Source organism: Amphibalanus amphitrite, unplaced genomic scaffold (assembly GCF_019059575.1).
Source record: "Amphibalanus amphitrite isolate SeventyFive unplaced genomic scaffold, NRLGWU_Aamphi_draft 000022F_arrow, whole genome shotgun sequence".
NCBI lineage: Eukaryota > Metazoa > Arthropoda > Thecostraca > Balanomorpha > Balanidae > Amphibalanus > Amphibalanus amphitrite.
The window spans coordinates 716,047-731,527 of NW_024881518.1; the positions used below are offsets into that span (position 1 = coordinate 716,047).

Sequence of the window (15,481 nt, forward strand, 5' to 3'; positions counted from 1 at the left end):
TCAGCAGGCCACCTTTATACAAAAATTTAACTGAACTTTTTTAACATGCGTCGGTGGCAAAAATGTACAGGGTGTCCAGAAAAAACGGATACTATTATTTTTTGCTGTAATTCCAAAAATAAACACCGCACATTATAAAATGGCACATGCTTGTATTCGCAAAAATATGGCAAAACAGACAGCAGGTGCCACATGACATGTAAACCATTTGGTCAGTCACGGCAGCTCCTCAAAGCAGATTCTCAATGTGAGCGGCCTTCCGGCGGATCAGCTCCAGCACTAGCACAGTCTGCAGGTGACTGATGGTCATGTTGACCATCTCGGAGGGCAGGCAGACAACTTTCCAACGACGTATTACAGTGCGCATGAGTTTTGCCACATCTTGCACTATAAGCACATGAAGTTGGAAAGAAATCGGCACGTGCGTTAATTAATGCGACTTAATTTCCGTAGTATCTTTTTTTTTCTGGACACCCTGTACTATAATGAGAAATTATTGTCGCAATCATTTCATAACATGCGTTTTATTTTTCAAACGCACGAAACAAGCACGTGTGGAAAGGTGATGCCTAAAGGCCTGGCTACGCTATGCGTTTTCTGCGTGCGTTTTTTGCGTGTTTGCGGGTTTTGTGTAATATCGTCCTAGAAAAAAGTTTATTATTAATTAAACTTCTTCAATATTTATATAGAAATTAACACAACGTTTATGTTAATTAAAAGTTTATATGAAAAACATATAACAAAAACGTAATGTCGTTTCTTTCTAGAACGATATTCCGCAAATCACGCAAACTCGCAAAAAACGCACGCAGAAAACGCATAGTGTAGCCAGGCCTTAAGAATCTGTTCAGCGTTCCTGAATCGGAGTCGATGCAGCTTGTTCGGCTCGCTCCAACTCCGTCTCCTGACCTTTGTTACAAATGGGCTGGCTCGCTTCGACTCCGACTTGGAAACCCGTGAAATAATGTCTGGAATTGCCACTAATAGTCAGTAGGTATAGATTGCATATCTAGTTATTTTCCGGTACTGCCTTTATCCGTTATTTATTTCACAGGGAGCCGTCGAGTCCGAAAGCAGAGCGGATCACAGAGATTTACGACGCCTCGTCTGCCGACACAATACTTACTAAAGGTAAGCTGTTTTATCGCAAATTGATGGCGAGATTTTGGCATATGTGTCACAACAGAAGAAAAAGCTCCATTGTCCTTAGGTACTTGGGGTCTCTTGTCAGATGCAAATAGTTTCCAAGTAATTTCCAGACACCTTTTAGGCCTTATCTCGGAATTTCGATATTGTGACCTAGGGTCAAGTCAATTTCTTGACCTCCCCGTCAATGGGGGAAAAATCAACTCCCTGTTGTTGTTTTTTACTAAAACGCGCCGGAATGGCCCAATATGCCATAAATAACTTCATATACGATCAACATTCACTACTTTGAGGCGTGTTTTGCGAGGTTGGGCAACTGTAAGGTCATGTGATGTCAGCAAAGGCCACCAAATGTTTTTTTTTGCCAATAACTCTTTACAGGAACGAGATACAGCAGTGCGGATGGCCTCATTGTGATCAGCTCGACCGAATTTTATGCATGATGACCTTGAGGTCATGTGACCTGAGGTCAAGCTTTGACTGTGACCTTTCGAGGTCAACTTATATATGACTCGATGTGGATTGACGAGAGGGTCACCATTGTGCCATTAGTTTGTTACTAGCTTGGCTTCTTCAAAAGTTACTCGAGAAAAACTCTTCATATCTAGCGCCGCTATTTTGACTTTTTACCCCTGTGACGTCATCTTTGACCTGACCTGAAAATGAGCTCTGTACAAATTGTTAACCTTGTCTCTGCGCACCCCATGCCGTTCACCGCTTGTCGCTATCTTGCTTTGTTCTCGAGATCTTAGGGGAGGGGGGTGGTCATCTGTTGTGGGTGGTCATCTGTTAGGGGAGTGGTCATCATTAGGGGGGGGGGGTCATCTCTTTTATCACAGTGCGTCTTGTTCTTAGTGTATAGGACTTTTATTGTTTAGTCATACCTATTTATATGAGGTATATTTTTATAGCACATATATTTTCACCATATTTATTTTTATTGTATGCTTTTATGGTGTAGGCATGTAGCATGCAAAGCTGGTAGACTCTTATCTAATCTTTCTTTCGATGTATTCGTATGTTTTTGACTTCGCCTCTCAATGGGCACTGCCTGTTGGCGATGTTGTGAAATAAATGAATAAATAAATAAATCTGTCCCCCCCCCGTCGGTGCGAAGCTGGCGCGGACCCCCGTCGGTATGCGGGTAAATATGAATGCGTAGGCCATATTTGAGAAAGGTTTGGTGGTTGTAGCGCTTTAGATAACGTCACAGTGGTCAGTGACATCATACAGTTTTGTCGTTTTCCGATAAGGAGCGTTTCTGATGTCACTGCGTCAAACTCAACGGTAAATGAACTTATTATCTACTCTCATCTTGACACATCTAAGTACACTTTTAACTAGTTTTTGACCAGTGGTCGGTCTTTTATATTCGGTCTAATATATCGGATATATCGCGAGGAAAGTAAGAGTCGCAAATCTATAGTTGGACTTCTGGCGTCACTGTGACGTCATATCCAATCGGATTAACACCAAATAAGGACACAACTTCGGCTAGCTATTCATGAATATGTGTGCAAAGTTTCGTTTCTCTATATTTTGCTGTTGCGACGATGTCGTCGGAGAAATAGAGCGGGGAGGCAACTACTATGGACGTCAAACCCCTTGAGAACCCACTTTTTTTGCGATAATTTTTAAATGCGTCAACTCTCGTTGACAATATTCTGGCAATGTGTGTTTCAGAACCTGCCGAAACTTTTATTACTAAGGTATTTTGACGCTAAACGATTATGAAAGGTACTTCTCGTTCACTCGTAATGCTAAGGTCAATTCAGGCCCGGGCAGAGGCTTGCGCTCGGCCACACTCGAGCCCCGCCACCAGCGCCATCTGCTCTTAATGTCATCTACCAGCGCCCGCTACCGCTACCAACTACCGCCCACCATCAAGCCTGAATGGAGCGCGAGACGCGAGTGACCGGTCGCCAGGCAAGGAGCGCCGGAGGGGTAGGGCGGAGTTTAGCGCTGACGTCATTACGTGGCTCCGTCCCACGAGCGCGTAGCCTCTACCCAAACAGCAGATTCGTTCCGTGAAATTTAACATTACGAGTGAATGAGAAGTACCTTTCATAATCGTTTGGCGTCAAAATACCTTTGTAATAAAAGTTTCGGCAGGTTCTGAAACACACATTGCCAGAATATTGTCAACGAGAGTTGAAGCATTTAAAAATTATCGCAAAAAAGTGGGGTCTCAAGGGGTTTGACGTCCATAGTAGTTGCCTCCCCCCTTCCCAGCGGCCGGCGCGGCGGGTAGCGCGGAGGCCCAATGGCCGCCGGGTTACCATTAGTCTGGAGTTGAGATAGCAAAATTGGGGTTCCTGGCTTGCACTTGGGCATTCACAACATTGAGAAATGCTTTTATTCAGTGGCGTATCCAGGGGGGAGGCCAAGAGGCCATGGCCTCCCCCTTTGGCATCAAACATGCAAGTGGGCCCTTTGGGTCACTTGAGTGCAGTGACGTACCCAAGGGGGGCCATGGGGGCCCTGAGGGGCGCCCTGGTTACCTGAGGGTCCCCCTGGTCACCTGAGGGGTCCCTGGTTAGCTGAGGGGCCCCTGGTTACCTGAGTGGCCCCTGGTTATCTGAGGGGCCCATGGTTATCTGAGGGGCCCCTGGTTACCTGATTGGTCCCTGGTTATCTGAAGGACTCCTGGTTACCTGAGGGGCCCCTGGCTACGGGGGCCCTGGTAACCTGAGTGGCCCTTGTTATCTGAGAGGCCCATGGTTACCTGAGGGGCCCCTGCTTACCTGAGGGGCCCCTGATTACCTAAGGGGCTCGTGATTGCCTGAGAGCCCCTGATTTTCTGAGAGGCCCCTGGTTACCAGTGGGGCCTCTTGGTATATGAGGGACCCCTGGTTATCTGAGGGGCCCCTGGTTACCTGAGGGGCCCCTAGTTATCTAAAGGGCCCCTAGCTACCTGAGGGGCCCCTGATCCCCTGGGTGACCCCTGGCCAGTGGTCTGAAGAAACCCTGGTCACCTGAAGGGCCAATGTTTACCCGGGGAGTACCTGGTTATATGAAGGGCCCCTGCAGTCACATTAAGGCCCTTAGTTACCCTTGGAGCTCCTAGTATAACCGTCCCCTGGTTATCAGAGGGTCCCCTGGTCACCTGGTGGGCCCCTGGTCAATTAAAAGGCCCCTGGTCACCTGAGAGGCCCCTGATTACCTGAACGGCCCGTGATCACTTGGATTCAATGGTATGGCCAGGGGCGAGGGAGCACGTGTCCTTTATAGGGTTTAGGGTCCCCTCGGGCCCGAGAGGACCTGCGGTGCCAATTGGCGGCAGAGGGCCCGCGCTGGCAACGCTTCAACTGGAAAGGAGACCACAGGGCTTGTGAGAACACCCCATGGGCTCTTCTGTAGCCACACTTATCTCCAGAGGGGCCTCACGCTAGGTTCTGAGGGACCTTGCCGGCCTTTGAGGGTCCTTGAAGGCTAATGAGAGATAAGCTGTAAGGGCCTCATACCCGTTTGCTATGGCCCCACGGCCCACACCAGTGTTTCTGAGGGCCATCACAACGGCGCCTGCGAGGGCCTCCACTGCAGGCGCGGATACAAGGGGGGGGGCCATGGGGGCCATGGCCCCCCCCCCTTGGCCGATTTTTTTCAAAAATAAAATAAAAAGTTAAAAAGCTGAAAAGGGGGCCTCCTGAAAATAAAGTGGCCGAAATCCGATGAGTTTTTTTTAACCTATCCACTTAGTTATTTCTTAGAAGACTAGCTGAGAAGACTTCTTTGTTAGAAGATTGGTAAAGCTTTTCATAACTTGGAGGTCTCTTATACTCACAGAGATGACCACTTTTACAGGGCCTCCTAACCTGCACAGAGGGCCTCCAAGCCTGCACAGATGTCCTAACAAACACAAAATCACTTAGCCTACACAGAGGCCTCCACTCGCATCCGAACAAAGGGCCTCCTAGCCAACACAGAGGGCCTCCTAACTCACACAGAAGGTCTCCTATCCTGCACAGAGGGACTCCAAGCCTGCACAGATATCCTCTTCGCCAACACAGGACCTCTTAATCTCCACAGAGGGCCTCCACTCGCATCCACTGAACAGCTAGATAAGCTCAATAGACGCATTTTTGGGGGGGGGGCCAACAAGTGGGAAAATGGGGCCTCCAACAGGTGGGGGGCCTCCTGGTTTCTAATGGCCCCTCCCTTGGAGATTTTCTGGATCCGCCCCTGCTCCACTGCCACCTCTAAGGGTCCCACACCAGTGCCTTTTAAGGGCCTATTTCGGCGGCTCTGAGAGCCCCCACACCGGCGCCTCCGAGGGCCCTGAGCAGCGCATCTGACGGTCGCTTACCAGCGACTCTGAGGGCCTCTTACCGACCTCTGGGCTCTGAGGGTCCCTTGCCGGCCTATGAAGGGCCACCAGTAACTTTCAGGGCCCCCTACACGCCTAAGTGATGGCCCCCACCAGTGTCTCTAAGCCCCAAGACCCTCACAACGGCGCCTGTGAGGACCCCACACCAGCGCATCTGATAGCCTTTTACCGACACCTCTGAGGGACTAACACAGGTGACTCTGAGGCGCTCGCTCGCTTCACTTCCTCATAAAATACCGTGCATTTTATGCATACTTCTCAGTTCTCAAGCAAGAAATGATATTTTTACCTGCCAATTTTGCACATTTTCTCAGGACTTAGACAGACAGACAGACAGACGGACAGAGGGGCCCGTCTGCAAGGGGGGACCGGACTCACTGTGCCCAATCCCCTCATCGAAAGGTTCTGGATACGCCCCTGCCTGGGTTGACAGCGGCATCCGGGTGACTCGTGGGCCCCTTTGAGAGCAGGCGGCCCCCTCCTGGGCAAAATCCTGGGTACGTACTACGTGCCTGCTTGAGTGTCCCAAGAGAAACGATCTTCAGGGCCTCATCCAAAGTACTGGCCCAAACTAACTAAAGCATAACTAAAGTCAAACTGCGCCAAACTATCTTAAAATGCCATTTGATGGCGCTGATAGGCCCTCAGAGGCCAAGGCCGAGCCCCCAGAGGCTAGCGTGGGCCCTCAGAGGTCGCTTTGGCGGCCATAAAGAAGCTTATACTCGAGCGTGGGATCCTTTGAGGCTGGTGTAGAGCCCTAAGGAGCCAGCGCTCAGCCCTCTAAGGCCAGCGTGGGGCCCTCTAAGGCCATTGTGGGGGTCTTCTAAGGTCAATGTGGGGCCTTCTATGGCCAGTGTGAAGCCTTGTAAGGCCAGTGTGGGCCCTCTATGTCCAGCATGGGGCCGACTATGTCCAGCGTGGGGTCTTTAAGCCCAGGGACATGGGGCTTTCTTAGGTCAGATAGAGGCCCATTGGCCACCGAGACTAGCTTGGGGCCCTCTGAAGACAATGTGGAGCCCTTTTAGGCCAGTGTTGGGCACTCTGTGACCAGCGTGAGCCATCTGAGGCCAGCGTGGGGCCATCTGTCATCTGACTTCAGACTTCAGAGACTGGTGCTGGGCCCTCAGAAGCCAGCGCGGGCCTTCATAGGCTGGCGTCGGGCCATTAGAGGCCACCTCGAGGGCCTCGGCAACCACTTTTCAGATCTTATGCATGTTTGGGCCCCTTGAGGTAGGAGTGGCCCTTATAAAGGCCGGCGTGGGACCCTCAGGGGGCATCATGGGCTTCTAGAGACCGGCGTGGGTTCGAGAGCGGCATAGGGTCCTCAGACTGACTCAAAGACTCCGAAGAGCCGGCGCGGGGGGAGGGCTATGAGGTCAGCCATAGCATCATGGGTCTACTGAGGCCAGTATGGGGCCCGCAGGCCAGCGTAGTTCACTCTGTTGCCGGTGTTGGGCTTTCAGAGGCCAGAATGAGCCTTCAGAGGCCGGAATGAGGCCAATGTGGGTGACATAGAGCCATCAGAGTCTAGATCAGAGCTTAACCCGAGTCGGGCCCTGCTAAAGTTAAGGGTATCAGCCCTCAACCAGCGCAAGACACTAAGAGATTGACATCTGCCGGTCCTGTAGCTCAGTTGGTTAGAGCGTTGGACTCCGCGTGGTGAGAGTACGCGTCCCCGGTTATGACAGTCCGGGTTCGAAGCGCGACGGGCGCTCGACATTTATGGGCCTCCTGGCAGGTATGGTTGCGGTTGGTGGCAGGCCGTAGCCAGGCGAAGTCAGCGAGGGGACCGGCCGTGCGCGGCTTTGTGCGCACGTTAAACTTTGGACTCTAAATTCTGCCATAGAATCGGAATTACGCGATCGGAGGGTAGAGGGCAGGGTCATCGCAACAAGCTTCGCTTAGCGGTGGCTCTCCTTGTGAATCCTTCCCATCAAAAGGTTCGGACTAAATTTATAAAAAAAATCTGCCCTTTGAAAAATGTTACAATCGTTAAAAAAATTGACAAAACATTTTGTTTTTGATAATCTTTAGTGGCCCCGGCACCGATCAAAGGAAAAATACTGTATGCCTACTGCTGAAATAAATTGTACACTTCATACAGAGCTATCGATGTCGATGGCTTTTTCACGTTTTTCTTTTCTTTTCTTTTTTAGATTGCCGAGTGTGCCTAAAAAGGCTCCCTCACATGGTAAAAGTGGCAAAGAACCGCACCTGGGCGTGGGATAAGTGCGTCACTACTGGGGCCCCTAAGGTAAGGGTGGGGCCCCTTGAGCAGGTTTGGCCTCCCCCTTTTCAAGATCCTGGATACGCCACTGCTTTTATTCGGATATATTGATTTTCAAAGTCTGCAGTTTAACCCTCGCCGGCACAGGGGGGGGGGGGGTGATGCAACCCCCCTAGGGTTTTTCGCGAATAACTCGCGTAAAAAGCGGCCGATCGCGACGAAACTTTCAGTACCCTCGCACTGATCAATTTTACATCTACCCTGAAAATATCATGACCCTGACCCAAACGACCTTTCTTCAGCACTGGATGACCCTTCCTACGACGTCATTTGCTTCCAAATGACGTCGTAGGAAGGGTCCGAAAATTAAACGAAAGTAATCGCCACGCCATATGTGGAAGGCTTTTGGTGTCAATACAATACAATACAATACAAGTAATTGTCTAATATGTCAAAAACCGGTTTATGCTTTTCAATGAAATTCGGTAGATATTTATTTTTGCTCAATCTGAACCAAGCGAACCATTGTTATACCAATTCACTAACTTTTGAAGGTGGGAGGGTCTTTTTAAATACGTTGGTGAGATGAGTGCAGTCCATTGCAGGCCATAACTGTGAACTCTTCGACAGATGACGACGACTGGGACGTCAAGTGGAGGGTGGACGTACCCGACCGTGACCCTCTCGAGTTGACACCCGACACTGAGGTGAGGACCCGTGTGCCTTTGTGACGCCACCTCGCTTCACATTAGCGTTTTGTTCAATTCTGCTTACCGGGTTAGTGCATGTGTATGTCTGTGCAGCTTAGGCCTGCTGTCAGTACTCTATTTTAGAAAGATTTGACGGAATTTCGGAGTGCTTTCTCCATGACAATCTAGGCGACGGTTGAAATGCAGAAGAACCGACCGGACAAACTTGTGTTTGGGGTCTTCCTGTGACGCCCGCCCCTCGTCTCCTCCGGTGACCCAGGCCAGTCACCATCTGGGTCACAATCAGCAGCTCAGCTACTATGCCCCTCGTTGAATGATGAAGGAACGCAAGGACGTTCTCAGCAGCGCGATACCTATGGGCTATGAGGGAGCTTATTGGAAATATTCCAAGTTAATTCCGATCGACGGAAGTTATCAAAACTTCTAACGCATCCTATAGAGTATAGACCTAAAAAATGAGAAATGAATATCAAACGCTTTCATTTTATATCGATGTTCCTAAGTTCCTGCATTAATCAAGCAATGCACCTTTCGATAATGATCTCCTGAAGGGGTCGCCTCTACACTCTACAGCTTAAGAACGGCGTGCTCGATTCCGCTCAGACTTTGTGGAACGGACCAGATACGCAGTAGACAAAAGTTAGCAGGCGTCTCACCTAAAGCCTTGGTACTGCATCCAGTGCCAACGCCAGTGACTCAGTCAAACATTTTGTTTCCAGGTGCCATCCGATGGTAGTAACCTTGCAGGGGACGCCAGCTTTCCCAAGGTGGAGATCAAAGAAGACCGTTCGCCGTCCAGTGATGTTACCGGGGATCTCACTGCTCCCAAGGATGAGCTCAGTGAACGCCAGTCGCCCGTCTCCCAAGGTGGGACGTCGTTACATGAATTTCGTATTTATCTCGATTATAACATCTAATATCTGTTGCATCTGTTACATTATTTCCACTGAGTCCATCAGCCATTTACTACGGTTACAGGACAATTTGCCGAACTGCGTTTTGCCGAATGCTTATTCGCCGAATGTCAATATGTCGAATGCATTTTGCCGACGTGTCTTTTTGCCGCCGTGTCAAAAAGGCGAAGTGCTATAAGTCGAAATGCAATTTGCCGACATGCCTTTTTGCCGATGTGCAATAAGTCGAAAATGTAAATTTGCCGAAATGCTAATTTGCCGAAATGTCAATTAATCAAAATGTCAATTTGCCGAAATGTCAGTTTGCCGAAATGTCAGTTTGCCGAAAAGTCAATTCGCCGAAATGCTAATTTGCCGAATTTCGACTAATCGACATTTCGGCAAATCGCATTTCGGCAAATTTACTTTTCGACTAATTAGCATTTCATCAAATCGGCATTTCGGCAAATGACATTTTAACTTTTAGCATTTCGACTTTTTGACACGTCGGCAAAAAGCACATCGGCAAAATGACATTCGGCGAAATACATTCGGCAAAATGACATTCGGGAAATCGCCTTTCGGCAATTTGTCCGGACACCATTTACTACACCCATTACATCTATTGCATCAGTGACAGCTACATACTCGTACGATCATATATTTCATCTACTGCATTCATTACCTACATCTAGTACATCCACTACATTTATTACACCCCCTACATCTCTTGCATTCATTATAACCCGGCAGTTGCTGGGGTATTTCGCCACCCGCCGTTTGCTGGGGGGGGGGGGGGCATTAAACGCCCCCAGCCGATAACTCGAGAACCAATAGGCGCAGCGAAACGCACGAGGCGGCAAACGAAAGAACGCGATGAGACGCTTCAGCTTAGTAATCAATTCAATCAATTCAATTCAGCTTCAAAATTAGAAGCTGAATTTTGAGGTCATGGTTCGGGTCAGGATTGGTTCAAACGCCTGAACTTGAACTTTCAGTAGCATGCACTTTAGAAGCTCGTACTGGGCGTCTCTCGTCATAAGCCTCGTCAAAACTGTGCACAATCCTTAATGCCACACGAATGGCAGATCCATGTAGGGGTCAGTCAAGCATAGGTTAGGTCAGGGTCAAGGTCAGTTCAAGCAGGTACCTAATCACATATCCCCCTAAATCAAAAGTGGTGTTCGCAGCATTTGACACATGGTTTGTGGGTACTCTTGGCTGTAGAACACGATGGTGACGTGACGTTCATTACGAGCGAGCGAGCGCAGCGAGCGAAGCGAGTCTTCAATATAACTGAAAAATCTCAGTATGAGCGGCCCGGCCCGGCCCGGCCTGTAACGCTTTTGAGAGGATTATATCTCAGCAACCGCTGGACCGATTGGCCTGCGGTCTTTTTTGCTGGATAGCCCCATCCCTTCTACCCCGTAATAGACTACTTTTGATACATTTCAGTGACCGTCATGGCACGTGCCACGTGAAAAGTCAAGGGTGTTCAAGCTGTTTTGCAAAAGTAGTGATTTTGAGAGGCTCATATCTCAGCAGCCGCTTGAGCGATTGACTTGCGGTAATTTTTGTAGGGTAGCAGCATCCCTTCTACCAAAAATAGGATACTCTCGATGCATGTGGGTCACCCCCAGTGCACGTGCAAAATACAACAATAAGATGTGTCAAATTTGTTCCCATTTTAATAACTCGATAATTACTGGGGCGATTTCGCTGAAACTTGGCATACAGGTAGGCACCCACTAGGCAATGCATTCCCATGTGCTGCGGTGAAGGTGCTACTGCACGTGCGCAGTGCACGTGCAGGGGCGCCTCCAGATATCGAGAACGGCTGGGCCGATTGCGCTCAAATTTGGTACACGGTTGGGGACCAGTTAGTAGGGTGCCGTGCAAAAGTCAGTTTGGACCCCGTTTGCACGTGCGCACGTGCAGAATGCCGCTTCCAGATCTCAGGAACGGCTGGGCCGATTGCGTTCAAAGTTGGTACACCGCTAGCGACCGGGTAGAAGGGTGCTCTGCGCAAGCCCGTTGGAAGTACCCTCTCGCCCTTCCGCACGTGCAGGGCTCACTATCTCGCTCGCTCGTTCTTCGCCCAGAAGGCGTTTTACTGGTTTTATCATATGAGTATGTGCTTGTTTAGTCGAAAATGATCGATTTACTAAATGCATTTATCACGTTCGTGACGTAGTTGCAAGAAATTGCCAAGCTTCAGTTCAAGATTTTGGAAAATGTAGAATGCTAATAAAAATTCGAAGATTGCCATTTGATAGCTCATAGCATTGGCAGTCTAATGGTGTGTACGACAGGAGTGTCTGTATGTGTGTTATGTCATTTTCCATGATTTTTTTATTAACACGTCGTTCCTGGTCGAAAACTCGAAAAGCATGGTGTTTTTGAAGCCTCGATATCTCAAAATATTTCCAACCAATTTTTTTCTGAAACTTTGTTACAGTAAACTTCGAATGATCCCCACAGGTACCAAAACTTTTGCGCCTATAGCGCGGCGAAAAAAGTGGGGGCGTTTACGCCCCCCCCCCCAACAGCTCGCGGCTTAATCTCATTGGTGTTCAAAATAAGAAAGGCAATATATGATGATTTACGTAGGAAATATACCGTAAGTTGCGGCTAATAAGACAATGTGGCTATTTGAGACAGTGTGTAGTGGATTAGTGAAATTGCTAAAATTGATTTTAAAAAATCTGTTTTTGTCATTTTTGCACAGGCAATTAACCGTTCGATTACACACCCACCTGAGCAAAATTGACAAAAAATATCAAACGGTTTGCTAATTTTCAATCGCTGTCCCTCCAAAGTTATCGGCGACGTCTCCGACGACTCAGTCGTCATCGGCGACGAGAGGAAACGTGTTGGACCTTGTTGTCCCGCATGGTGTTACAGCTATTGAGGTTTTGTGACGAAGTATCGAACCACATGGTGGTAGCTCCAACCTCTGTCATAAGACGTGGCCTGTTTAATCGAGCCACTCGCTCGGAGTTGCACAACTGTAATGAAATCGACTTCGTTTGTCTGCCAAAGACTCTCAGGCTGGTTGCTTAGGCTGCTTTGATTACTTTAAAATCGAATCGACAAAAGACGTCTCAGATACACTTAAACAAGTATAACACTTTTTGGGGCGATGAACGAGCGACTGAGAGGGGGAGCCTTGCGCGTGTGATGTCGCTGCAAAATTCAGCGTAACAGCGTAACAGCTGCAAATTCAGGATAACAGCGCCACATCTCTCCAGCAAAGTCGTTCACCACCCGTATCTGACGAGTGACGATCGCCGACGAATCGTGGTGAAGTCACTCTCCGACCACTCGGCCGGGTCTTTGAGGAAATCGTGACTGACCCCGAGAGCGGTACCGAGACCGACAGAGCTGGTCATTACAAACGACGCTAGCGAGCGATGCCCCACTGCGTTAAGGGTGTTTTCGGCGCGACAAAATGGGTTCCCCTCTCTCAGTCGCCGCTGCATGGAGGTGGCGATCAACCGCTTTTCCTCGAACTTCGTCCCCACGTCGAAGAAGGAGAGGTCGATGAGCTACTTGGAGAGATACCCAGGTGCCGACCGTCGGGTCATCACCTATCTCGAGACAAAATAGTTGAGCGCAGATGCCTAATGTCAGGCACACTTTGCAGGCGAAAGGCAATTTCACGTACACAGAGTGAAAACCGGGTCTAGCCACTGCCCACTGGAAGAAAATTGCCTTTTCACAAAACCGGCCCATACCTCTCGGGTCTCCCCTACCCGGCTTCAGGATGCGCGCTAAAAGTCACCGTCAAGCACGACAATGGCGAGCATCGCGGTAGTCATCACGGGGCCGCTGCTTCTATCACGGGGCCGTAACATTAGGCTGCGTCGGGCGAGGATTTAAAATGTGACCCTGTGGCACGCTATTTCAAAGACTACGTTCGTTAAAAAGTTAATCCCGCTTGTCGCGAATTAAGTTGACCCCCAAACTCAAGGAGTTCCGGCGTCCCTACCTCCCAATGGATTTGCTTCCAGTTTTCTGTGTCAAACAAAATGCCTTTGCTTTCCAGGTGGCGAGGAAATATTGCATTGTCCTCACTGCAGCTACTCTTGCTTGGAGCATGATCTTCTAGACAGACACGTGCAGAAACGTCACGGTCATATCGGGAGGAACGGCAGGCACAAGTGCGAGTGGTGCCAATACTCCACCGACATGCTCGAACACATGACGCGCCACCGCAGGACCCACACTGGAGAGCGGCCGTACCGCTGTAGTGACTGTGACAGAACTTTTTCGTACCCTAATTCTCTGGCCAGGCACCGCCTCTCACACACCGAGCAGAGACCATTCAAGTGTGACATCTGTGAAAAGGCCTTCAAGCAGTCCAGTCACCTGACGAGACACAAACTTGTTCACTCCGAGGACAGGGCAGTGCAGCTTAAGCATTGTGACACTACGTTTGAGATCATCTCTCATTGTAACGCCCATACACAACTTCACGGTGGTGATGAGCCGCTCCAGTGCTCAGGCGGGTGCCCTGAAAGGTCAAACATCATTCGACCCAGGCGAACACACACAGTGGATCGCCCTCACGCCTGCTCCATCTGCACGGCACGGTTCCGAAGACACGATCATCTTAACAAGCATATGCAGACCCATACGGGAAAGCGGCCGTACGGATGCTCCTCCTGCCCGGCACGGTTCTTAAGCCGAAGTAATCTTGCCCAGCACCTGCGGATCCACTCGCGGGAACGGCCATAGGATTGTGTCCGGCTTGTCTACAACTTCGGCGAGACACTGCTTTGCATGCCACCTGCCGTGTGTTGGTCAATCCTTAGTGTTCAGTTCGATAGCTGTAGTTCGTTTTTTTTTTTTAATGGTTTGCTCTTTTTTCGGTAAGTCAAGGAAGTGTTTTTAATTGAATATACAATGTTAGTCAATGTTACAGCAAAGCTTTCCATAAACGAGGTAGCGACTAGCGAACGTTGCGCATCACGCACTGTTATTGTATGGAGACCAAATGGAGACCCTCTTGGGGTGGAGGCCTCTGATGTAATGAAAAGTAAAGTGACAGGACTGGGCGCAGAATGACATTTGTAGTCGACGCGCCCATAAATAAACCAAGTGACATGGTCTGGGTTTGAAGGTTTTGAGTTTAAGATGTCTTGGCGTTTAAGATTTAAGATGTCTTGGGTCAGCCCCCGGTCAACGAACCTCGCGTGTCAGCTTTGGTAATGTACTTGGAGTCAAACCATTTTTGAAAAAGGGATTAACTTTAGTTTTGTGGAAGATTGTTCATATCACCAATTTTGTTTATATTTTGGTGTCTTCCGGAAGACCGCTGTCGACCGCTGAGATAAGTTTTTACAATAAAATCGAAGACAAAAATCGTTTGTTATAACCCTCGCCCGTATTGATATTTTGCGTGCGTCTAGCGTATTTCAGGAGGGACCGCTGGACCCTGCCGTTCGGCCCCTCATCAAGCTATGTAGGTGGAGCTCGGCGGTAACACGAGCGTGTGGCCCGAGACGAGAGAAAGCTTCTTCTACGGTCCTAGGTCATTTTTGACCCTTCAGGTCACGTCAATGACCATGGTCGGAGCCCGCAGTTCTTACGAGAGTCGGATTCGGAGTGCAACAATCTTCAAGACTCCCGACTCCAGACCCGAAAATGTCAATGTTTTGATTCAATTGTTGTTCCTAACTGGTTCTTTACTGAATTTTATACCCGATTTCCACCGAATAGTTGTGTAATGTGTATATGCTGATACAAAACTTTTCTTTTTAAAGTGTGACGCGAGAGCCAAGCCTGTTTGGGATAGGTATTTCCCAACCATGCAGGTCAATTGTCTGTGACAGCTACAAGTACAGCTTCAACTACAAGTGCCACAGTTCTCATGAAGGCCTCACGCAGGCTCCTAAGGAACTCAACTGAGTTCCAAGCTAGCTTCAGAGGGACCCTAACCGGCCTCTGAGAGTCCCACTGGTGTCTATATTCTCTGAGGGCCCATGTGACGATCTTTGAGGACCCTATACGTAACTAGGTCTCTGAACGGCCGCACAGATCAATGAGGATATCTTCCAAGGCGAGCTCACTCGAGCTCTTAGAGGCAACAGGGGCTGCCTGAGGCGGACCCTGAGTCGGGATCTGAGGAGCCACGACTCACGTGTGTCCCAACTCATGTTTTGTATATTTACAC

At 49.2% G+C, this 15,481-nt stretch overlaps 1 protein-coding gene across 4 annotated transcripts in view; it reads left to right on the forward strand.

Annotated features, from left to right (window-relative positions):
• Positions 1-14,421, forward strand: part of LOC122391815 (zinc finger protein 835-like) — a 32,375-nt gene extending 17,954 nt beyond the window's left edge. For all 4 annotated transcript variants that reach the window (XM_043386130.1, XM_043386115.1, XM_043386136.1 and 1 more), the window contains 4 exons: positions 1,055-1,131; positions 8,331-8,407; positions 9,130-9,277; positions 13,352-14,421. In XM_043386130.1, coding sequence (XP_043242065.1) covers positions 1,055-1,131; positions 8,331-8,407; positions 9,130-9,277; positions 13,352-14,043 — 994 coding nt within the window. In that variant the 3' untranslated portion in view covers positions 14,044-14,421. The remainder of the gene's footprint in view (positions 1-1,054; positions 1,132-8,330; positions 8,408-9,129; positions 9,278-13,351) is intronic.
• Positions 14,422-15,481: the final 1,060 nt, after the last annotated feature.